We start from the raw sequence: 25,771 nt of genomic DNA, 5'->3' as shown, positions 1-25,771 counted from the left end.
GTGTTTGTGTGTGCGCGCGCTTGTTCGGGCACGGAATTAAGAGCCAGCGCTTTGCCGAGGACAACTTTTTCCGTCTCAGTGGGGTGGGTGGGGGGAAATAACCTTTGTGAAGGAAAGGCTTCGGGTCACCTCTAACTCGCTTTCTCTCCCTGACCTCCCAGCTTAGGGTCCGGTGCTGTCGTCTTAACTTCGGGAGCTGGCGGCCGCCTTTGCCCGCGTAGGGCAATTGGAACGCTTCCTTCGCGCGCGCCTTCCTCCTCCTCCTCCTCGCCAGGCGCAGGTGGCGGCAGCGCTTCGCTGAGGGGAAAGAGAAAAGAGCGCAGCCGCCTTGCTCGATTTCCCGCCTGCCCGCCCCAGCCCGGCCTCAGGAGCAGCAAAAGCAGCAGCAGCAGCAGGCGCGCGCGCTCCTGCTGGGGAAGGGGAGGAGAAGGGAGCGCGGCGGCGGCGGCGGCGGCAGCAGCAGCAGCTGTCACAGTATCTTCTCCAGCGGCGGAAGGTTGCCAAGCTGAGGTGGCCGTCCTACAGAGCGCCGCGGCTGAGCCTGTAGAGAGATCGAGGAGGGGGTGGTGGAGGAGGGGGGGAAAAAACGATCCAGACGTCGGTGAGCGAACAAGAGCGAGAGCGAGCCAGCCTCTCGGAGCCAGCTGGTGTATGAAGGAGCCCGCCTTGAAGCCTCCGCCGAAGCCTTCCTCAGCAGCAGCGCCGGCGCCCGGCGCCCGTTTCGCTGTCAAAGAAGCGGGGGGAGGAGGAGGCGGCGGCGGCGGCGGCGAAAAGGACGAGGACGACGACAGCGGCAAGGCAAGATGCTGCAACTGGGCAAGGTCAGGACCTTGCACTGAAGAAGCCCGGGAGGCGCAGCGGCCACCTCCCTCCCTCCCTCCCCTCCAGTCCGCCTTGAGGATTTGCCTTTTGTTATTGGTATATGCTCGGGAAACAGCAAGCAGGGGCGACGGCGCTGGGTGAGTGGTGCGATTGCCAGCAGCAGGAGCATCATGGATGATGCCCAGGTTTTCTCCTTTTTTTTTTCCTTGTGCAGAGGGGGCTGCCTCTGGGAGGAGGAGGGGCCCGCATTGCAAAGGTCTCTCTCTCTCTCTCTCTCTTTCCCTCTTTCCCTCCCTCCCTCCTTCCTTCTCTCCCGCATCCCCCTCCCGTGTCTTTTCTTAAAATCCTCCTTTGTGTTTGGATGGAGCGTCCCCCTGGCCCGCCAGGATAAACGTTTATTTTTTGTCTCGTTGGGCGATCTTTCCGGAGCTCCGCGAGCGAGGCTGCGAAAGTGGGCTCTTGGTGTCGGCGCCTTGCCTTGCCTCGCCGTTCATCTCCCCACCCCCTTTCTTTATACGCCTCCTCGCTTGCTTATGTAGGGCATCGGCAGCAACTCGGCTTCCCTACCAACCCTGCAATAATACACTCATTAGAGCAGTGAAGTCATAAATGTATACCGGGGGGGAAGCGGGAGAGGAAAGGCAAGGCAAGGCAAAAGGGCGGCTGGGAAATAGACTCCCCCCCCCCCCGCTTCCATTGAGTCTGCTGTGGACCATGATCGTCTCCTCCTGTGTTGCGAATACATTGTGCGTAGAACCGACTAGAAGCACTTAGTCATATATATACGTATATATATATCCATGTGTGCGTCTTCTCCTTGCATTGGAAAGAGGGGTGTTGGTGGAGCCTTTGACCACCTTGCCCTTCTCTATTTTGGATCTTCAAATAGTGCGTTGTTTGGGGGGGTGCCCCCCCCCAAAAAATCATACCCAGCTTCTCGGGCGTGTACTTTTTCTCTTCCTATGAATTGGGAGGAGGGGGTGGGGTTCTCGCATCACTGTCCGTGGAAGGTCTTTCTTGATATCTGGCTGATTTATAATTAATGACTGAAAGGAAAGATGCCTCTCGTTCGATCCATTTTCTCTCCCCCTTCCTTTCCCCTTTTCTGGTGTGTAATGTGCTTGCATCGATTGCTTTCTAATCTAGCCTCCGCTGTGACTCTAGTCGCTACAGAGGAGGTGCAGCAGACTAGACACTTAATGGTGGTTCACACATCCAGCTTTTGCTGGGAATCTTAGAGAAATCTTCCCCAAAGGAGCTCTATTGGGAACAGGGTAAAGTTACTGTTTTGTTTTGTTTTTTAATTTTCCCCTACTTGGGAAGCAGGGGAAAATTAATATGGTTTAAATGTTAAAAGGAGGATTTTGCTTAGCTAAGACATATATGAGCATCCTTAGCAGTTCATCTGGTCCAGAAAAGTTTGTGGTAGCTATCTACAGATAATTAGAAAATGATTGATAGGCATGTTAGCAAATTGCCAGCTATCAACTTTTATGAACTGCAGGGACAGATTTTTACAAACAGGGAACAGAGTACAATTTCATAGAGAGATCACCTGGGAAAGTAAAAGTTTCACATCTCTTGTGGATTGGTGTGTTTGTGATTATTTGCAAGATAAAAATTATGATACAGTATAGATTTTCCATTTTTTTTTAAAAAAAAGACACATATGTATAAGATGATCAGTGAGAAACAATGTATCCTTTCATGGTGGAAAGGCAACCTGAATACAGTATCTGTGAATATCTAAATACTCAGCCTGAGCAACATTTGTAGGAGAAAAGAAGGCCCGCAATCATGTCCTACCTACTTTCTGTCAACTCTATGCAAGGAATACAACATTTGATTGGTTACTTTCAGTTATGCTGAGATACTGTCTGGAAAGATTAATTTATGTCCAATTTGTCAGAAAATAGATTAGAGCGTTTATGCTATGCAAATAGTTTATTTGTTGGCCCTTGGGTCCCCTGGTGGCTTTAGGTAGTATGAATGAATCTTCTTCAGTTAACATGAAAAATATGAAAGACATTATGATATTTGTGGTAAATCTTTACCTGATTCTTTGGAAATCTAGGACAATTGCTCTTCTAGGTGTGACTGGGTTCACCTTTTCAGGGCTTTCAAAGGAATACTGTTCTAAAAGCAACACACCTGAGAGTGAACTTCACATAGACTAAGCATATCCAATGAGCCTAATGAGGGGTTATACTGGGGGAGCAGTTAGCTTGTTCTGAGTCCTGCCATATAGAAACATGAGATTCTATCTTGACAGTGTCTTCAAAAGGTAGTGTTTTTGCAGTCTGTTATATAAGAGGGCTTTGAAAATGAAGAAGTGGACTATGCTGTGTGTGTGTTTGCCAAAGGACAGATGCACTTTAAAACTGTAGGTAGTTGGCTGAAAAAAATGATTACCAAGTTGTATTCCTTATAGTATATCTTAAGCACTTAGACCTGAAAAGTGTATAAAAAGTAGGTACAGCTACTATGTCTGAATGTTAGTTCTTACATTCCTTCTGTTTGAAAGGAATAGATTTTTATATATGATTTGGAAGGCCCAAATCAGATATTCCTGTACTAGTGGATAATTTGTATTAGCTTTTGCTGCGCTCAGCTGCGGAATACTGAAATCTTATTTATAAATAGCTGTATTATATTTATTTGAACAAATTGCTCTGAATCATGGCAATTATCTTGATTTCCACCAACTGTAAAGGCCTTTTTGAGAGAAAGAAAACATGAGTAATATATCTAATGGTACTAGGGAAAATGGGACAGGTTGTTTTAAAGTCATTTTATATGCAATCTTGAAATTTTTGATGTGGATCTATTAATGGAGGGGAAATAGCTCAGTATTGCCTGTGGGGGTTCAATCTGGTACTGCACCTCAGATATACTTCTTCACATTTCTTTGTGTGTGTGTGTGTGTGTGTGTGTGTGTGTGTGTGATTACTGCAGTATATTACATGCAAGAACTTCCCAAAGGTTCATTTTAATTAAATATGTACATTTCCAACAGCAATACACTAGAAGGAAATGTTGCCAAAGAAACAGAGAGAAGAAAATGTATGTATTAAAACATCTCCAGAAAATGGTTTGACTCTTCGAATAATTAATTTTGAATTAATGAAATCTTGGGACTGTGCACATTTAGGATTCCTTGTAAGTAATAAGCTGTGTTCTGGGCAGGTCTGCAGGAACAATAAGTTGAGTGGCAACTGTAGCATATTTGTGCTTTTCATGTAAATAGTTTGTAATGTCAGCAAGCAGCAGCAACTTTGGCTCTGACACAGTGGGGAGGCCCAGGATTGCTTGATCCAGTTGAAAGTACAGACAGAACTCTATGAAATACAGTATAGGAAACTTGAAACAGGTTTGAATTGGCTTATTAATTCTCATTTCAGTCCTAAACACACTATTTTGAAACTGATTTCCGTGGTATATATTTCTTAGTACTGTAGTGTATTTAGGATACAGGGAATCTGAAATTTTTAACCTGAAATACATTATGATTCTTACTTGGTCATTACTTTATATTTTTTTTCAACTTGTGCCCTTTGCATCCATACTAGCTAAACAGGAAAATTTGCTTCCTTCGCCATGCACGAAGACAGCAGGGAAAGTTGGTCTCTTAGTTGACTATTATGCTGTAAGATCTAGACGGTGCTGTGAAACCCATCTAAATCTTTTACTTAGCAGTGGAGGTAAACTAGCTAGATCATCAGGATCTTTTTGTTCACTCTATGCTCGTGGGATCTTTGTTTTTTGTTTTTTTACCTTCTGTGCTATGTTGTTGAATTTTGAGTAGAGGACTGGGTCCTTCTGCATTGAGCCCAGGAGGCAGAGAAGGGCAATTTTGTGTTTAGTGACCTGTCACAACTTAACTAAAGGGGCAGCACAAGCTGGAGGGAAATAAAAGAGTTGAAGCCGTTGAGAAATGACTCCTTGGGGACGTTGAGATGGTTACCTTTGCAGAGATGTATAGAGTTATAAAAGGTATAAGTTTAGCTCATTGGAATTGTTCAAGCCGTTATTTAAGGATGTTGGAAGAATCCTTCTGTATCCTCTCTGGACCGTCTCTCTGGAATGGGATTCGGAAGCACGTTTAGTGACTTTGGATATTCCTGTTTGATGCCCTGGCCATTGGTCTGTAGCACACCCCAAGGTTCGGTGTCCACCCACCCCCATACTTTTAAACATCTACATGAAACCACTGGGAGAGGTTGTCTGGTGTTTTGAGGTTCAGTGTCACCAGTATGCTGATGATGCCCTCCTCTTGATCCCATTGCCAGTGCAGGCATGGTTGATGGAGACATGAAAGGGTGCCTTCTCTGTGGCTGCTCCCAGGTTATGTGATGTTCTCCCTCAGAAGGTGAATTTGCCCCCCCTCCCTTTTATCCTGCTATCGGCAGCTGAAGATCCACCTTTTCAGGCAGGCTTTTAACAATCTGTGAATGCCATTTTTTTAGTTAAGATAGTTTTTAATGTTTTACTGTTTTAATTATTCAGTGTAATTTAATCAGTTTTGAAGTTTAATTATTTTTAAGGTATATGTCGCTGTGGTTTTAATTCTATTGTTTTTAATACTGTGAACCCCCTTGAGACCCGTTGAGACACCTTGAATGAATGAATGAAGGGTTTGTAGGCTTTTGTAGAAGTTTAGTAAGAACCCTAGAAAAACTGAAGCTAACTCCCAGCAATATGATAAAAACTACAGAAAATGAATAGTGATTTTAGGAACAGAAGTATTTTCGTAGGTTTTTCCTTTCTTTTAGGGAAGGGCCTGTTAACCATCTCAAAGAATTAACAGATCAAAGTGAAAGCCTTACAGCAAATAGGAGAAAGTAATTTAGAAACTTATCCTATATGACAAACAAAGGCTGAAGTAGCTTCCTTTTCCCTACAAATACCATTGTGTTGTTATAGGAACATAAAGTTTAGCAAAACAGATGTAAACAATGGGAAATGGTATGAGTTTCCTTTAAAAATTAGCTAAAATTTTAAGGGATTTTAGAGTAAAGTGTAGAAAACTCATCATTTGAACCCGTCTGCCCAATTCACCTAAACATGTGCTCTCAAGTTGCCTCCAACATATGGCAACCCTATGAAAAAGCATAGCTCTGCTCAGCTCTTGTAAACTCAAGCCTGTGGCTTCCTTTAGGAAGTCAGTTTATCTCATATTTGGTTTTTCTCTTTTCCTTCTGCCTCCCACCTTTCCCAGCGTTATTGCTTTTCAAGAGAATCCTGCCTTCTCATGAAGTGCCCAAGGTAAGACAGCCTCAGCTTCAACACTTTTGTCTCCAGAGATAATTCAGGCTTGATTTGATCTAGGTCTCAATTGTTTGTGGCTGCATAAAACCAATTGAATTAAAGCTATATTATTAAGGACAAATGGCACACTCATGTTGCCCTCATTCTGAATGAATGGGAAGTATGTCTGATAGCTCAGCAAGACGTCTACCTTGCATGGCAAACACTATATGATGGTGATGACACAATTTCCATCCATTTCCAACTTCCAGAGACCTGGTGATATCAATGTTGCCTGTGGCTGCCTTGTGCTGAATAGTCGCTTTCTCTCAACATGTCAGAAGGTGCATTATTAAGAGGAAAGTTGCTGAGTAGACAAACAGAAGGGGCAGCCAGCTTATTCCCTATACTTCAGCGCACACTGTACATGTGTTGTTCCAATCATAGGAACCATGAAGATACCAATACTGTTGCATTGTTGAATTTTGAGTGAGCAAAAAGAAGTAATGAGTTAGTACTTTTAGTCCTTGATCTGTAAATTCAAGGATGCTGTTATATCAACATCATTGAAGGAACATTTGGCTGCTAGTCTAATCAGTTTTGGTAGATGAAAAGGAAGGATGACACCCTTTCCTTGTTGCACAATGTATTGGGACACTCCCAGAGACAAGGAAACTCATCAACTATCAAGGGAACAGGCCTATGACTCCTTCTCTATGTCATATTGGGCAATCACTTGACTTCAGCCTACCTAGAATAAGAACAAGGCAAATAATACATTTTGCTGCCACTAATACTACGTCTAGCCTGTTCTGGCTGTTTGGCATGCTTAATTCTGCCATTCTTCCCTTTCTTGTCTAGAAATAGGTTTGCATCCCTTCTTCACATGTTCCTTATCTGAAAAACACACTCAATATATGAGGTGCTTTTGAGGACCTGTGAAAGTATTCATAGAAGCCAATTTTCCATTTTACTTCATTCCTAATGGGAACAGTGCATGCTTTCATGTATTTGACTGAAAGCCCAAACAACAGGTTTTAAATTTAATCTAAAATATTAAATAGGCTTTAAATATGTATTTTCTAATGATTTCACAGCTAGTCTCTCCTGCTGATTGAAGATCTGCCCGTTTTGGTTTAGAGAACTGAATTACAGTAATAAACTACAAGAATCCATAAAGAACAAAAAACTGAAAAGTTATCTCATCTTGTTCTTTGTTTACCATGTATTTATCAGAACTGTGTATAGCTTTGTATAAGAAGCACTCAGAGATGTGCCTGTCTTTTATTTTTGCCTTTCAAGTTTATAGTACTGAAGATAAAACACATTCTTGGATCACTGTGGATTAAAGTGCCGGTGCATACTTACCAATGTAGTACAACCAACTCGCCATTTTCATAGCTAGATTTTTCAGTATAAATAAGCCGTCAACTTTCTGGTTTCAATTAAAAAAATATTTTAATGCCTAGTTTTGTGTAAGTATATTATTATGATATGTGTAAATAAATGTTGGCATAGCCCTTCCCCCTCCTCTGTTCATTGTTAGCCCCTCATGCATTGGGCTAAAAAAATGTGTACATTCTTGGGTATTTTTGTCCTATGAGAATTCTAGTGTACTGTTGATGAAAAGTAGGATTAATATTATAGCTCAGGTTTGCAAAAGCTTGCTGCATTCATACTGTGTTTCCAAATTCTCAGAGAATTTCAGTGCCCCCCCAATCCAGTCAATGTGTTGAAAAACAAATTATGCCAGTTCTTCTTTATGTCACCATGATTCACAAAAAAAACACACACACACACACACACACAAACAAACAAAAAACAACAGCATGGGACTTTTTTGTTGTAACTGGCTGGAACAAAAAAGCGTCAAACTGAAAATAGTTGATCATACAGCCGTCAAAACCTAGCTGGGACAAAAAGACTAGAATTCCTGTCAGAGCATCTTTCCCCAAGGTTAATTACGCACCCTACCAGATCCTTCCAGGCCTTGCTTCTCCAGGTGGCCACTCTGAGGGAGACCAGGAAATCAGCCACAAGGGGCCAGGCCTTATATTTTGGAACCAGCTGCCAGTGAAGCTGCAACTGGCCCCCTCCCTTCTAACATTCAAAGGGCTTTTGAAATTTTTTCTTTATAGAGAAGCCTTTCTATGCAGCTCAGCCTGACCTTATGCCTCCTGTCCTGTTCCTGCATTTAGAGAATACAGTGGTGCCTCGATTTAGGAATGTCCTTACTTATGATCATTTTGAGTTACGACCAGCTCTGGCCGCAAAATTTTGCTTCTACTTGCGACCGGAGCTTTCACTTCTGAACAGAAAAAGGCAGAGAAAAAAAGGCAGGGAATTCAAATTTCTAACTGTAGGTGGCAATGAGGCCGCTTCTTTGTAGCTCTTTCACCTCAGCAGTTAGAGAGTGTGAATTGGAGGAGGCTTGGGACTGTCTCGCTTCTGGTTCTGAGTTAGTGTGTGTGTGTGTGTGTTTGCAGGGAGGGTTCGGGTTGCCTCGTAAAGTAAGGTGCTGTTTTCTGCTTTTTAAAAACTGTTCTGGGTGTTTTTGCATCGTGGTTTTGAGCTGGGGGGTTATGTTTCTGTGCTGTGATGGATCTTCGGGGATTTGTTTGTTTTTCCCCATTTTCAATGAGTCTTGGGGGGGTTGTTTGATTTTTGTGGTTTCCCCCCCCATTTCTGATGGGTCTTGGGGGGTTGGTTGCTTTTCAGACTGTTTTTCCCCATTTCCAATGGGTCTTGGGGGTTTATTTGGCTTTGTCTCCCATATCTGATGGGTCTTGGGGGTTATTCATTATTTTTATTTACTGTATTTATTATTAGACTTTTACCCTGCCCCTCTAGACAAAGTCTACTCGGGGCGGCTTACATACATAATAAAAACACAACAATATAGCAAACATAAAAATCATCTGAAACACAAACTTTAACACTTATTTCTAAAAAAAAACATTGCCAAGATGACATAGCTCAGCAAAGAAAAATAAAGATCAGTTAATCTGATTGGTTGGTTGCTTTGGGTTTTTTTTCCCCCATTTCTGATGGGTCTTGGGGGGGTTGTTTTTTGGGGAGGGGTTCCCCCATTTCTGATGGGTCTTGGGGGGTTGGTTGCTTTTCAGAGTGTTTTTCCAATTTCCGATGGGTCTTGGGGGGTTTATTTGGCTTTCCCTCCCATATCTGATGGGCCTTGGAGGGTTGGTTGCTTTTTGCGTTTTCCCCCCATTTCTGATGGGTCCTGCACGCTTCCCTTGCTTTTTCCTTTGTTTTCTTTGCATTTCCAATGGGTCTTGCACATTTGATTGCTTTTCTTTTTTTTCCCCGCCCCCTTCAGCCAGAAGGGATTAATCACGTGTCCAGTGAGTCTTGCAGTGATTTTGTGTGTGTGTGTGTGTGTGTATGATTTTTTTTTCATCAGGCAGAACAGATTAATTGCATTTCAATGCATTCCTATGGGAAATGGTGCTTCAACTTATGACCGTTTCAAGTTACATCCATCTTCTGGAACGGATTATGGTCGTAAATTGAGGCACCACTGTACACCTCTTCTACTTTTAGTGATATTTGTTCTTATTTGATTCAAGAGTTGATTTTAATGTTAATTCTATTCTAGATGTTTTACAGTATTCTTATGTTGTTAACCACCCAGAATAGTGCTATGCTCTAATGAGGCAGTATAAAAATGTAATCAATCAACCAATCAATCCCTGTTACATAAATTATGTTTGTGAAAAGGTGATGGAATTATTTTTGGCAATTGAAGAGTTCCTGCTTCCATCCTGGGTGCTTGCACACTATCTAATCTGTCTGTCAGTCTGTGTATGCATGTGTCTATTGGGTTTACAGTACAGTTAAAATCAATAGTAAATCAAATCACAATGGAATTACAAACTTTAAAATAGAATTAAATATATTCTTATATTAAAAATAAAACTGTTTAAAATGTTTGATTAAAATGTCAAATACTAACTTTGCTTTGTATTTTAAAAAGAGAATATGACATTGGGTAAAGTCATATAATTTGAGGCAATTTCTGAAGCCCTGTCTGAATAAAAAATCTTTTCCTGCCATCAGAAGGATAGCAAGGGGGAAGCAGACATGGCCTCTTTTGTCAAGGAGTTCCACAGCTTGAGCATGACCTTCTCTTAAATATTCACCAAACAGGCCTCTGAAGATAGTGAGACCATGAGAAGGACCTCTTCAGCAGATCTAGGTGGGCTTTTATGGGACAGTCTTTTAGGTAGCCTGGACTCAAGTTGCATAGGGCTCGATAAATCATGACCAGCACTTTGGATTATGCCAGAAATTGACTGTATCCAGTGCATTTGTTGTAGAAAGGGAGCTATATACTCCATGTAACTGGCCTCAGTCAGCAGTCTGGCTGCACCGTTTTTGGACCAGATGAAGTTTCTGAACACTCTTCCAAGGCAGCTATACAGAGAGTACAATATGGCAAACTAGTCAGGATGTCACTAAGGCATGTGTCGTAGTCAAGTCTTGACAGGAATGGGTTCAACTGGTACACAGACTCTAACTATGGACTCCTGGCCACTGCTGAGACTTGAGCATTCAGGCTATGGGATGTATTCTTTAATACACCCAAGCTGTGACCTTGAGCTTTCAAGTGAGTGTAACCAGACTTCCTGTCACCTCACCAATAGCACTCCTGTGTTGTCTGGATTAAGCTTTAACTTTCTCACCTCCAGCCAGTTCATTGTATGGTTTGGAATAGAAACAGCTTGCTTGGGAGAGAATGGAGAAATCGACTTGGGTGTCATCAGCATATTGATAAAGCCAAATGCCAAAACAACTTCTTCCAGGAGTTTGCTGTATAGATTTATTAGCATAAAATCCTAGAAGCCAATATACAGTAGATTTGTCAAGAACAAATCCTGCCAGACTAACCTAATTCCATTTTATTTCAGATAACCTCCTTGGTAGATGGTGTGAATGCTATATAGACATAACATGTTTTGATTCAGCAAAGCTTTTGACAAAGTACCCCACAATATTCTGAAGAGCAAGCTAACTAGGTGTGGCAAAATTGCCAGGTGGATACACAGTTACTTACAAAATTGTATGTAGAGAGTGCTTATCAATGCCTCCTTTTCAAACTAGGAGGAGATAATGAGGGGGTACCACAAGGCTCAGTTCTGGGCCTGGTGCTCTTCAACATTTTCATTAATGTTTTGCACGAGGGAGTTCAGAGAATAATCAAATTTGTGAATGGCAGAAAATTGGATGGGATAGCTAATACCTTGGAAGATAGGGACAAATGCAAAAAGATCTTGATAGGCTTGAGCACTTAGCTGAAAACAACAGAATGAAATTTAACAGGGATACATGCAAAGTACTGCACCTAGGAGGGAAAACACAAATGCAGAGTTACAAGATGGGGGTTACTTGGCTCAGTAATACATACGACGAGTTAGAAGGATCTTCAAATTGTTTAGTTCACAAAAAATGAATCTGAGCTAACAGGATGATGTGGCTGCAAAAAAAGGCAAATACTATTTTAGGATGCCTTAACAGAAGTATAGTCTCCAAATCTCACAACATACTTTGTTGTTCAGTCGTTAAGTTATGTCCGACTCTTTGTGACCCCATGGACCAGAGCACGCCAGGCCCTCCTGTCTTCCACTGCCTCCTGGAGTTGGGTCAAATTCATGTTGGTAGCTTCAATGACACTATCCAACCATCTTGTCCTCTGTCGTCCCCTTCTCCTCTTGCCCTCACACTCTCCCAAAATCAGGGTCTATTCCAGGGAGTCTTCTCATGAGATGGCCAAAGTACTGGAGTCTCACCTTCAGGATCTGTCCTTCCACTGAGCACTCAGGGTTGATTTCCTTCAGAACGGATAGGTTTGATCTCCTTGGAGTCCAGGGGACTCTCAAAAGTCTCCTCCAGCACCACAATTCAAAAGCATCAATTCTTCAGTGGTCAGTCTTCTTTATGCTCCAGCTATCACTTCTGTACATCGCTACAGGAAAAACCATAGCTTTGACTATTCGGACTTTTGTAGGCAAGGTGATGTCTCTCCTTTTTAAGATGCTGTTGAGGTTTGTCATAGCTTTCCTCCCAAGAAGCAGGCGTCTTTTAATTTTGTGGCTGCTGTCTCCATCTGCAGTGATCATGGAGCCCAAGAAAGTAAAATTTGTCACTGCTGCCATATCTTCCCCTTCGATTTGCCAGGAGATGATGGGACCAGTGGTATGATCTTAGTGTTTTTGATGTTGAGCTTCAGACCATTTTTTGTGCTCTCCTCATTCACCCTTATTAAAAGGTTATTTAATTCCTCCTCAATTTCTGCCACCAGAGTGGTATCATCTGCATATCTGAGGTTGTTGATGTTTCTTCTGGCAATCTTAATTCGGGCTTGGGATTCATCCAGTCCACCCTTTCGCATGATGTATTCTGCATATATGTTAAATAAGCAGGGAGACAATATACAGCCTTTGTCATACTCCTTTCCCAATTTTGAACCAATCAGTTGTTCCATATCCAGTTCTAACTGTTGCTTCCAGTCCCACATATAGATGTCTCAGGAAATAGATAAGGTGGCGAGACACTCCCTTTTCTTTAAGGACTTGTTATATTTTGCTGTGGTCCACACAGTCAAAAGCTTTTGCGTAGTCAATGAAGCAGAAGCAGATGTTTTTCTGGAACTCTCTGGCTTTTTCCATAATCCAGCGCATGTTAGCAATTTGTTCTCTAGTTCCTCTGCTCCTTTGAAATCCAGCTTGTACTTCTGGGAGTTCTCAGTTGACATACTGCTGAAGCCTACCTTGGAGGATTTTGAGCATAACCTTGCTAGCATGTGAAATGAGTGCAATTGTGCGGTAATTGGATCTTTCTATGGCACTGCCCTTCTTCGGGATTGGGATGCAGACTGATCTTTTCCAATCCTCTGGCTACTGCTGAGTTTTCCAAACTTGCTGGCATATCGAGTGTAGCACCTTAGCAGTGTCATCTTTTAAGATGTTAAATAGTTCGACTGGAATGCCATCACCTCCACTGGCCTTGTTGTTAGCCATGCTTTCTAAGGCTGACTTGACTTCACTCTCCAGGATGTCTGGCTCAAGGTCAGCAACCATACTATCTGGGTTGTCCGGGACATCTAGATCTTTCTGGTATTCTTGTCACCTCTTCTTGATGTCTTCTGCTTCTGTGAGGTCCCTAGCCTTTTTGTCCTTTATCATGGCCATCTTTGCACAAAATGTTCCTTTAATATTTCCAGATCTCTGGCTTTTCCTTTTGTATTATTTTCCTCTCTTTCTTTGCACTGTTCATTTAAGAAGGCCCTCTTGTATCTCCTTGCTATTCTTTGGAAGTCTGCATTCAATTTTCTGTAACTTTCCCTATCTCCCTTGCACTTTGTTTCCCCTCTCTTCTCTGCTATTTGTAAGGTCTCCTTGGACAGCCACTTTGCTTTCTTGCATTTCCTTTTCTTTGGGGTGGTTTTTGTTGCTGCTTCCTGTACAATGTTACAAATCTCCATCCATAGTTCTTCAGGCTCTTTTTGAAGTTCAGGAAAGAGTCTGAGCAGACTATAGACAGCCTTTTATGTATGTCTTTTAAAATTATATGTTGTTTTGCACATGTTGGCTACTTTTGCAACTTGTCATTGTTCTGAAAGATGGGATGTATATATTTTAAATAAATACATTATAAGAAAAATAGCTTTTCTGTTTATAAAATCCAATCTTCTTCAATTGTAAAGTGATTCTGAGAGTTGTTGCAGTGTGACTTCTTCAGTGAAGTTTTCATTTTTTAACACTTAAAATCTTTCACTTTTTATCTGGTGCTAATCTAAACTGTTGCTGGCTTATTAGCTCAGTGGTTTAGGTATCTGGCTGCAGAACCAGAGGGTTGGAGTTCAATTCCCCGCTGTGCCTTGTGTGTCCAGAGCCAGCCTTTGTAGCCTTGAGCAAGCTGCATACTACAAGGGTACCCCCAGAAGAAGGGAATGAAACCACTTCTGAATACTCTCTGCCTAGAAAAGGTTGCCATAAGTCAGAGTTGAGTTGACAGGGCATGACTATTATTAATGTAAACTGACAAATGATGAGCTTCTTTTTAAAATAACAAATAACATATGAAGGAATGCATTCTCCATTTAAGTATCTGCATTCTTTGGTTGTATATTTTAAAATATTTTCTTTCTATATATACATGCAACAAATATGGCATGTTTGTCTACATTTATGGTGGTATGTTTTGCATAACTCCTCACAACCCATGTACTGTATATGTTATTCAGTCTATAATGTATTTGATAATATTGCCAAAACAAATGTGAAGTGCTGTTCAGTAAGAAAAACAATATACAATCAAATCAGCAGAGTACAGAGCAGTGGTTTTTTCATACTCTATAAGCCTTCTAATGGGTTGCAAATGTCATGCAATTAAGAGCAAATATATGACTTGCATTGTAGTCCTTCCGTTTTTACTAGTTTGCTTGTAACCTCGAGGAAACAACCTGTACATAAACAAATTCTTTTAATTCAATTAAAATCAAGAAGGTTTCCATCTAAATCAATGTATCCAGAACTATGGTGCAGAATGCTTGCAGAAGCTGTTCAATTTCATATTATATGGAAACTAAGAATGTTTCGGATAACATTCCACACTTCTTAATTTTTAAAAAGTGTACAAATGAGCTGTTTCAGTTCTTAATGATGCATGTTGGAGAGCTTTCTCATGCAGTGCTACTTATGAATTCAAAGAGGCAGGCATTTTGCCTGTAGCCTAATATATGTAAATGCTATTGGATTGGGTGGCAGTTTCTGGTTGTAGCAGCTGGTGTTGTGGCAGAATCATCATTGTATTTTCTTTTTGATCTATTCCAGTTTAAGTAGTTGCTTTGCAGCTATTGTGTTTTCAGCAGATACTAAAACTCTCAGCTTTCATGTCAGTCTGTTGAGCAGAGAGATCTAATCTTTTGCCATCTTAATTTGTCCACTCTCTAATAGGTACACACTTAACATGGATCTGTTGTCTTAAGTGACATATTCCAGGACTGCATTTTCCTGCTATCCATTTCAGTTTCTTCTTTTTCAAAATGAATTTCAGTATGGGATACATGAGCACAAATTTGAAATTGATTGTAAAAAGTTGTGTAAAAATCTCTGGTGCTGATTGCTTCATGGAGTTCTGCATTTCAGATACACAGAAATATTGACTTTGCTTATAACTTGGCATTTATGACCACTGTGGATGAAAAGGAGCAATGAAGTCCTTAGTACATTTCACAGGATATTCTTCTAGCTGGTAGCAAGCAATTGTATGTGTTTTTAACTGCTACCAAAATACAACTAGTCACACCAAGATCAAGCATGTGAAACCCTAGATTCAAAAATTGTGTAGTTAGTTCCATTCTCATTTTTGCTATACCTAGTCAAAAAAGTAGCCCTTCTCATGCTACATAGCAAGGTACTGTACTACTTTTGAAACTGACTGTTCTCAATATGGCACTGAAGTCTGCTGTTCCGAAGGCATGTTTCTTTTAAAAAAATCTAGATTGACATAAAGAGGTTCTCTGAATCTGAGCATGAGTACAATATTGAACTAAAGTAATAAGAGAAGAATTTTGCACTTGATGAACTTGGACTATTAAACCCAAAGCCAATTTTGGAATTCTGTCTTCTAAATTTGGATGTCACGTGTAGTGGAGTTTGCAACTCCAGACTAGCTCACCCACTCAACTACCTTCTCCCAAATGAACGGAAACCTGAAAGGTAGTCCTTGCTAGATGTGTTATTCTTTTAAAAAAGTGGGTGTGATTGGTTCTATACAGTTCATAAAATGTTGCTTAACACATTTTACAGATACAAATAAACAGACCTACTGTTTGTTTGGGGGAAAAATTGTAGCCTATGACATGACAGATAATGAGAGCCTCCATTTAAAGAAATGTGCCTGATTTTAAAAATAGGACTATATGAAAAATTCAGTAAATAAGGGAGGGTGGCTGCCCAACAAAAGCTTCGTTTCAGAGAGCTCCCTGCGAAGCTTGCAGACTCAAAACATTACCTGAATAAAGGTTAATTTTTCATGATCATAGTCATCCTAATTACTTAAATGATCGTGGAAAAATAGCCTTTATAGTAACATAATCCTTACAGAATTAAATATTAAAACTTTGCAGTACGAGTTGGGAGTCTGACACCACTTCCTAGACTTCCCATTGTTTTAGTTTTCTGTTTCAGTTTCTATTGAATTCTTAACCAAGTCACCAGTAAAGGAGTATGCATGTTTCCCCATAGGAAGAAATAAGAATTTGTTTATTCTTCCAGTTATTATTATGAATACAGCAGGATTATCAGTTGTTATGGGTACCACCAGTTTACAAGCAGAGAACTAACAGCCACCCAGAACATGATCGTTATGGAGGCCTGGCTGGATGAATGGTGGGGTGGGGAGGGGTCTCTGTAGTGTTCACCCTTTGTTAAGTATAAGTCATGTATTATTCATATTCTATGCAAATGTGGTGAAGAGGCGGAGCCGAGAGAGAGAGAGAGAGAGAGAGATTAAAAGACAGAGCCTGAGAGGAGGAGTTATTCAAGAGTGTGTGAGAGAGTCAGGAGTTAGTCAGAGTCAGAGGCAAAAGAGATAGAGACTGAGTTAGACACTGGTTAAGATAAATAGATAGAGAAGGTGGTAATTAATTATATGGCATGAAGAAAGTATGTATAGAGAGACCTGTGAATGATTTGCTTGTGTACAATGAACACCTGAAGAACATCTGTGATTATTATTAACTTTGCTACACTTCTATAAATAAGTTCTGTTTGCATTTACCAGACAAGTGTTTGTTCAAAAGTCTTTTATATTGTGGATAGAGGTGGCAGGGAGGGAAACAAAGACTGGAGCCTTTGTGAGGCACAAAAAGTAGGTGCTTCAAAGAGGTGATCGTCACAGTCTCCAAGTTCTGTCCACTTGGATTCTCTGTGCAGCAACTAGTGGGACCTGAGAAGTGGGGAGGAAGACTTCCAGTGGTCTTGTCATGATTCTCTCCTCATCCCTAGGTGCCCCATCCCACTAAGGTTTGGGTGTTCATACCTGAAAGTGGATGTCCAGGACAGAACAGGGATTCTGTGGGCATGCTACCTATGCAACTGCAGAATACTCCCCTTTCCTGACCTAGCTGAGCTACTCTTTGGTGCCTGTGCTGGAGTTTCTTTAGCTGGTTATGTTGAGGGATTTCAGCATCCATACCAAGCCTACCTTATCATGCATGATTCAGGACTCCATGGTGACCATATGTATATCCCAAGAAAAATCTGCCCCCACTCATGTACAAGGTTAATTGTTTTTATTTGTTTTTGCACCAGACATGATGAGGATGATCATGCAAGGGCTTCTATTGTCCTGGACAGATTCCTATCTGGTGGGGATTAGACTTAGTTGAAACTGAGAGCCTCCAAAGGCAGGGTGGGGCATCCTTAAAATGCTGTTCCCCAGAGAAGTGATGAATCCATATGGTTTCCTGATAGCTCTTGGGAGCATCCTGTTAGTAGACAACAGTGTTTTTGAAGCCTTGGTCGATCTCTGGTATTGGGAAGTGACAAGGACAGTGGACACAACCATTCCTAAATTTCCCTGTTCTGGAACTGAGCAAAATTAGTCTGCTGATTTATTAAAGAGCTGGCACTGATGAAATCAGTGGGATAGAAACTTCAGCAACAATGGCAGAACACTTGGAGTTAGTGCAACAGAATGCAAACCACTGAACAGCCTACTATGAAGCATTTGTAAGACAACTGTAGTTAAAATTGCTTGGTACAGCTCTAATGTCAAGATGTAATTGACACACCTCCCATGTTTACAAGCCTGTCCCTTGCCTGCTGTGTGTTAATATGTTTATCTCAGTTTGTGCACCATGGAGATGTGGACAGAATCCTTGGAGAGATATTAGCCCATGTGTTTGGTACCTTTGCCCTTCCTATGTCATCAAAACAGTTAGAAGATGAGTGTGGGCCTTGTCTCGGTTCTAAACAAGTGTCTGATGTCAGTAGTGGACTGGTTGAGGGTGAGCATATTGAAGCTTATGGTCAGCTGAGACAATACAGAGGTGCTCTTCATCAGTCAAAAGGCAGACCAGGGAGCAAAGACTCAACCAATGTTGGATGGGGTTACTGTATATTCCTATTGAAAACTGAGGTTCACAGCTTAGGTGTACTCTGGATTCATCTTGAACCAGGATGGCAAGGACTCAGTACTGGCATGTACATTTGCCCAATTAAAATTCATGTACCTGTTGTGTTTGTTCTTGGAAATATCTGAGCTGGTCATAGTGATACATGTCTTACTTCATCTTGCTTGGTTTATTATGACATGTGTTTGCCATGGAGAATGTTCAGAGACTTCTACTAGTTCTAAATTCTGCAGTCCTATTACAGGGATTGTATAGTTCTCTTGTTACAACAGCTTCACTAGCTGTTGATTTGTTTCTGCGCCCAATTCAAAGTGCTGGTCATAACCTTTAAACTCCTGTGTAGTTTGACGAACCACCTCTTCAGGACGACTTGAAGAACCATATCTTCCTCTATAATTCTCTCTGGCTTTTGAGAACTCCAGAGGAGACTTGTTGGCCTCACAGGCATGTTTAGTGAATACACAAGAAAGGACATTTTGGGTGGCTGCTCTGGGGCTATAGAGTTCCCTCCCATGTTACTCTAGCCCCCTCCCTATTCTCCTTTCACCAACATGCAAATCCTTTCTTTTTTAAACAGGGATCTCGAAATTGAAGATCCTGATGAGAAATGAGTTTTAATGGGACATGCATTACTGTTTCATTATTTCTTTTCAGTTGTTTTTAAATTTTTGTGTGTGTGGCTTTTCAATATTGGTATATGTTTTAACCATATTTTGATACTGTAGCATATTGTGATTTTAGCTGTCTATGTATTTTATTTATTTGTAAACCTCCTGGTTCCCTTGTTAGGAAAAAAAAGTGAGACATAAATTAGTGAATTGGTGAATTAATATAATATATGAATAAAATAAGATTGGGTATTTATTGCCGGTAGGTGAGGTAGACAAGTTAAAGTGATCTGGGAAAAATCTACCCTAATTTACTCTTCATTGGTGATGTGGATTTTTTATAAACAGCACTAGAACAATTTCAATTTCTCTACTACTTTTTCTGAAATTTTCAATAAATAAATAAATCCAGTGCTCTAAATCTTATCTAAACTTGTTTATTATGTTTGGCAAAAAGTTATATTCAAAGGCATTCAAAACCTGATGTTGAAATTATTTTATTAGAGTGTTTGTTATAATGTAAAGAGAATGGCATATACTTCCCATATTTTTTTAAAAAAATTACTACATCTGAAAGAACAATTTTTAAAGGACTCATACCTAAAAAGAGCTGTATCTGAAATAGCTTATGTCAACTTTTTCATTTTCTTTTGCTGAGGTGCCACTCTAGCATCTTCAGCTTCACTCACTCAGTCTCTACAGTATTTTTCAGTTGCATTTCAAAGTCAGTGAAATCTCATTCAGTACAACTAGTTGAACATTCTGTTTCATTGAAAAATGGATGTGAATCTGTGGGAACAGGCAACTTACCACATTTTATCTTGCCCACTTTTATTTTTCTCTGATTGAGAAGCAAGAGATTTTTTTGCAAAATAGAAACAAACTTAGTGTGTTCATTTGTTAGTTGGCTGAGGAACAAATACGCCATGCATGAGTCTGGTCCAAACACAGCCAGAAGCCAGCTGAATAGGCAACTGAATGCAAGGGTAGAAAAGAGGCATAGAGCAGCAGAATCGCTGCTGTGCATGCTACAGTTAGGTAGATAGCTCGCTATCTAGGCTGTAACTCAGGTCTAATTTGTTATTTTCCTCATGCTCATTTAAAATGAAGCCTTTTCAGAGGGCCAAAAATTAAACCTGGCAACCTGTAAAAAAATCATATTGTTTTTCACCGTTTTCAGTTGCATAGGCTGAGATCCCCTTCATCTGCTTTGCTTATGCAATGGGCCATTGCACAGGCGATTGAACTTCACCGGCATTGTTCAGGGATGTGTCCAAAACACTATTGCCTGTAGCAGTCTTGTGCATTGCAATGGGAGTGGTATCCACCTTTTTGTGATGTCAAGCCAGAGATCATGGGAGCTCTCCAGATAGAGCACTGTGTTCCTCCCACTGTGAGCAGGATCCTGGCCTTAGTGAGGTTTTTTATTTATATAGCATCTAATTAATAAGTTGTTTGGTATCTAAAAACATAAAAAAATTAAAGGTAATGGGTGGGACTAGAAAGAGATCACATGAAGTAGTTAATAAATGCATCCTAAAATATGTATTTTCTTTTTTCTCTTCACTGTAAGCAAGGGAAGTTCATATTTCAGGTAGGATCTAAATCTCATAGATACATAATCCAAGCTGTACTGCATTATATTGCAGTGGAGGTGGTCTTCTCCTTGTATGATGGCAAGCCAGCAAACTCAATGCCATAGCTAGAGTAGTTCAGTTCATGAAGAATAAAAATGTAGGAAAGGACTACAGATGAAAGGGGGCTATAACGATAGGCAAAGTAAAGTCTTGGGAGCTAATATTCCTGGGATGAGAATGGCCAGTTGAACATATTAATCTATATCCGTAACAATGATGGGTCATCCTTTCTGACAAGATGGTCCCAAAAATGTGATTATAATATTCTCCATTCATCTGAGTTCTTAGACCAGTGTTAAAGATGTTGTGAGTAGTAGGAAAAGAGTGGGGATCCTAAATCAACAGATACCTTTCAAAAAACCATGTACTGTATATTGATTGCAGTAATCATCATCCTCATTGAGTTGTTGTAAAAACTGTCGACTATGGAAAAAGCTCACTAGTGCATCGTACATTTTTAAAGCATAGAAAAGATGGAAGTTTATCTAAAAGCCAGAGTTTATCTTGTCTTGTGGAACATGGTGCTCAGGTCATTTATCAGAAGTGTTTGTTCTAATTACAAAAACATTAGAGGAACTCAACAGTGAAGAAAAAAATGCAACTCAGAAAATTTGAGACAAGTGTAACCGTAGAAGAGTATGTTTTAACAGAAAAGCCTGAAGCATAGTCATCAATGAGTCAAGATTTGTGGTTAATTCCATCCATAGACTTCACAAACGTAGCAGATTTTGTTACTCTTTTTTTAAAAAGAAAGGTCAGCTTCCATAATTTTAATAAATGTTCATTACTTTGATTGTGGGAAATATAGAACTGCAAATGTTCTAAAGTGTGATTTTTAGGTGCTATAGATTTATTTTTCCTCTACGCACTGAGCTTTTTTATAAGTTTATAAAAGGAAATCTATTATGTGAGATCAATACAGTATGTTATAAAGTTATGTTATATCCAATGAAAGAAGATACGTGAAGACTCTGTTTCATTGACTTCAACATGAAAGCTAGAAATGTGACCAACCCACAAAACAAGGAAAGCTGCCTACAGGATTACACAGCAAGCAGAGCTAGTTTCCAAATGTGTTTATTAAATGTGAATTCGAATTGCATAGTATTTACATAGGATTGTTTAAAAAAAATTAAAAATCACCTAGAAATATGTATTTGGTTTTAATTTTTTTAAAAGCATCTGTGTTAATAAACTTGCTTCAGAAGTCTGTTAGCTGTGACAATGATGTAACAAGACTTAAGGGAACTCTGGAACTGCCTGAACTGCCTGCAGTATTTTACAAGGCCCAGAGGCAAGACAGAGCAACTGTCATTGGCATCCAAAGTAAAAATCTGTTTGGATTCCCATCCAAATCAGAAGTAAGGTAGAAACATCATGTTTTTGAATGGGTACTTAAAATTGAAGAGATCTGGATACATTACTTTGTTTCTAAAGGATGGGCAGGCAGAAGAGACAGGGGCTACCTTGGAATTAAATGTGCTATTTGATTCCTGAGTTACTTATGCTTAGAATAGCAAGGATTTCTGACACCGTCATGTAAGAATAGTAACAACAGAAAGAATAGTAACAACAGACAATCTTTTCTCTTCCTTAATTAGGTTGGTGAAATCAAGATGACTTGGGAGAGAGAAAATAAGTAGATCTTTTTGTGAGCTTCGGTTCTGATAGTGAAACAAATTCCAGGACTTAGAAGTCCTTTGTTGTACAATTCCACATCACAATTTTTTTTTCATCTGGCTCTCTGGATGGTGAACTTCAGTGTTCTAGTGAATGATACAGTAGACCTTGAACAACTACTGTAGTTATCTGCCCTCTCATGTTCAATGGCGGATGTGGTGGCACTGGGGTTAAACCAGTAGATAAATAGGGACCACCTCAGTGGGAAGGTAACAGCGTTCCGTGTCTAAGTCGCACTGGCCATGTGACCACGGAAGATTGTCTTTGGACAAAACGCTGGCTCTATGGCTTGGAAACGGGGATGAGCACCGCCCCCTAGAGTCGAACACGACTGGACAAAAAATTTGTCAAGGGGAACCTTTTCCTTTACCTTTACCATGTTCAAAGGGGCATATGTCTTCTCAGAGATTACTAATGGGTTTTGAATTCATAATCCAATGAAATAAGATACTGCTCTGTGGACTTACAATATAGCAATTGTGCCTATTGTGGAATACGGTCATATTTGTATACTTGGCTGAAATCCTGTTCTGTAAGTTACGCCATGTAAAGCTGATGACATAATTATCCACATCAATGTTTGGAGGGAATTTAAAAAGGCATACACCCACTCCCCAAGGTGCCCATAGAATCCCTTTCCTTGTAGGTCAAGGCTATTTGTAGAACCACATCTTCGTTGTAGGAAGTTGAAGGGAGCTGTGGGACTGAGGGAAGTCTTTAATTACCAGTAATCACCACCACTGGGATGACTTCAAAAGTTTTGAGATGCACTACTGTATTGTTTTATTAGTGTACTAATTGGCTGGAGTTTTAAGATCTTTCACTATATTTAAGGAACAAAACTGCAGAATTAATAAGTGAATTATGTTCTGTTCCATGGTAAATGGGTTCTAATAAGTAGCTAGGTATTAAGCTGTCTCTGAATGTAAAGAAACTGTTAATACAGTGACAAAGTTTTGTTAAAATAAAACAAAGTAGACATAAACTTCATGAACAAGAAAGTAATGTGGGTAAGAAAAAAAATATTATTCCTAAAATTTCTATCTTGGTGTTTGTGTGTGTGTGTGTTTTGTATTATCTTTTAGTCAAAGGAATTCATATTTTATGAAATATTTTAATCTTGTCTTTCAGAAAGGTTTTGCCCCCATGGCAACTTACAAATTTCAACCATATGTATTCTACAAAAGACCAACTGTGCTGCCCCTGTTTTTTCACCTCGCTGTCACCAATAAATATGGCAGATCTGTCTCATTGCACTGGCACCAGTTATGGCTGTGGCACAATTTTACCTTATTCCTTTTTTTCCCCTGCCGCCAGCCTTTAACAAACAACCCATTTTCTTTAATATCTGGGTTTTAGCATGGGATGACAGGTGGAGCCAGAGACATATTTAAAGTTGTGCCAAATGTAAGATTTGTTCACATCCCTCACCAAAAGCCTACATTTGGAGACCTTCATGCCTTTATGTCTATGCCACTTGACCGTGATACTGTGCCCAAAGTCCACTCCATGATACCAATTTGATAGTCAGTACTCGAGAAAAGTGATGGAATGGGAAGGTGGGCCTAGTTTTTATTCAGGTAGTCAGGAACATGATGAAAAATTGAATGAATTGAATAAAAAATAGAAGCTAGATATACAGGCTGGAATCCTATTGAGTTACACGTGGAATGCAAAAACGTAACATTCAGTTGCTTCTGGCTAGCAATTAATGAAGTGTTATAGGATTCTCAGGGGCGCACACTTGAGAATCTCGGCAGGGATTCATTAATTGCCAGCTAGAAGGCACTGAATGTTAAGCTGTTTGCCTTGTGCGTGTGAAACTAAGCAATAGAATTTCAGCTGCAGTGTTCCAGATTGTGGTTTGGTTCTGTTTTAGAACAATATCAAATGCAGGCACAATTAACTTTTACTGTTGTTTTAGGATAAATGAAGGTAACCAGAGACTTGTGCCACTATGATTTAAATAGCTTTTGCTATAAAAAGGCATGATTGACATGTAGATCTGCATAGATTTGGAGCAGAGTTGGAAACTGAAGTGGGTTTGGATTTCTGGAATCTGGCAGAATTTTTCAAATTTGTTCAAATTCCTTGATAAGCAGGCATGTGATGGATTTATGAATAGTATTTAGAAATCAGACTCTGTAAGTGGTGTAAGAACTGAGATACTTAAGAGAATGATAATAGCTGTAGAATGCTTCAGAATCTGATGGGACATGTGTATGTACATGAAAGAGCAAAATCTTGTAAAACATTCTGACAAGAGCACAATATAAAAATGAAGATTAAGAGGTGATTATAAGCTATGTAAAACTATGTTCCCAGGGAAAAATACTGAAACCTAAAGGGCTCTTGAACAGAGAGGTATAGCAAGACCTAACTGCCAGATATTTATATTGAATCACCTCAAGGTAGAGAGAAGGCGCTCTTGCTGAGTAAGGAAATTTCATGGCAAGCAACTAAAGAAAAAAAATCAATTGAAGGGTGTGTCTTGTGTCTGTGCATACATGCATGTCATGCTCCCACCTGTCCCTTAGTTGTTTCACCAAGCAAACGCACAAGCTATGTTTCGTTCAGCTGCCACCAATTGATTACATCAACTTTATTCACTATTAATGACAGAGGTCCAGGCAATGTATCATTTAAGAACCAAGTAGAAACTATTTATTGTTACAGGTAATAACAGTCCAGTCAATGTCATTAATTCTCAGCTAAACAACCTTCTCCCTTTACTCTCAATGAATGAAGGAGTCCATTAGATCATAAACCTGTTAAATAATGAAGTTGGAATGGCCCTAATGGCAATTGAGTCCAAACCCCTTCTCAATGCAGGAATATAAATCAAAGCTTATTTGCCAAGTGGTTGTCTAAATTTCTCTTGACTGCCTCCAGCGTTGGAGGACTCACTGCCTCCCAAGGTAATTGATTCCATTGCTGTACTGCTCTAACAGGAGGTTTTTCCTATATTTGGCTGAAATCTGGCTTCCTATAACTTGAATCCATTGTTGTGTGTCCTGCTACTCTGGGATGATCAATAGGCAATCCTGCCCCTCTTATGTATGACAACCTTTCAAGTATTTGAAAAGGGCTATCATATCTCCACTCAGTCTTCTTTTCTAAACATCCCCAGTTCTTTCTGTCTTTTTCATAGGGCTTGGTTTCCAGTCTCCTAATCATCATTGTTGTCCTCCTCTGAACATGTTCCACTTTGTTGGCAATCTTCTAAAACTGCAGTGTCAAGAACTCAAGAGGAGGCCCAGCCAATGCTGAATAGAGAGGAACAAGTACCTCATGGAATTTGGAGACTATAGCTCTGTTAATGCATCCTAAAATAGCATCTGCCTTTTTTGTAGCCCCATCACACTTGTGGCTCATATTGTACTTGTGATCTATGATGATTCCAGGGTCCTTCTCACTTGCAGTATTGCTGAGCCGGGTACTCCCCCATCTTGTAACTGTGTGTTTGGTTTCTTTCTCCTAGGCGTGCAGTACTTTGCACCTGTTAAATTTCATTCTGTTGCTTTCAGCCCAGTGCTCCAGACTATCAAGATCATTTTGAATTTTGTTTCTGTATTCCAAGGTATTAACTGTTCTACCCAATTTTATGTCATCTGCAA

General features: G+C 40.2%; 1 protein-coding gene across 15 annotated transcripts in view; it reads left to right on the top strand.

The window, feature by feature from the left end:
- The first annotated feature begins 737 nt into the window (after nt 1-737).
- The window catches only part of CTNND2 (catenin delta 2), a 717,568-nt gene continuing 692,534 nt past the window's right edge, over nt 738-25,771 (top strand). For all 15 annotated transcript variants that reach the window (XR_013544226.1, XR_012086701.2, XM_072998494.2 and 12 more), the window contains exon 1: nt 738-959. Coding sequence is in view for 13 of the 15 variants with exons in the window: in XM_072998494.2 (XP_072854595.2) it covers nt 923-959 (37 nt within the window). In the remaining 2 variants the exon portion in view is untranslated. The remainder of the gene's footprint in view (nt 960-25,771) is intronic.

Source organism: Pogona vitticeps, chromosome 4 (genome assembly GCF_051106095.1).
Source record: "Pogona vitticeps strain Pit_001003342236 chromosome 4, PviZW2.1, whole genome shotgun sequence".
Classification (NCBI taxonomy): Eukaryota; Metazoa; Chordata; class Lepidosauria; order Squamata; family Agamidae; genus Pogona; species Pogona vitticeps.
Note: the sequence above shows the minus strand (reverse complement) of the source record. Positions and strands in the feature narration are given on the sequence as shown.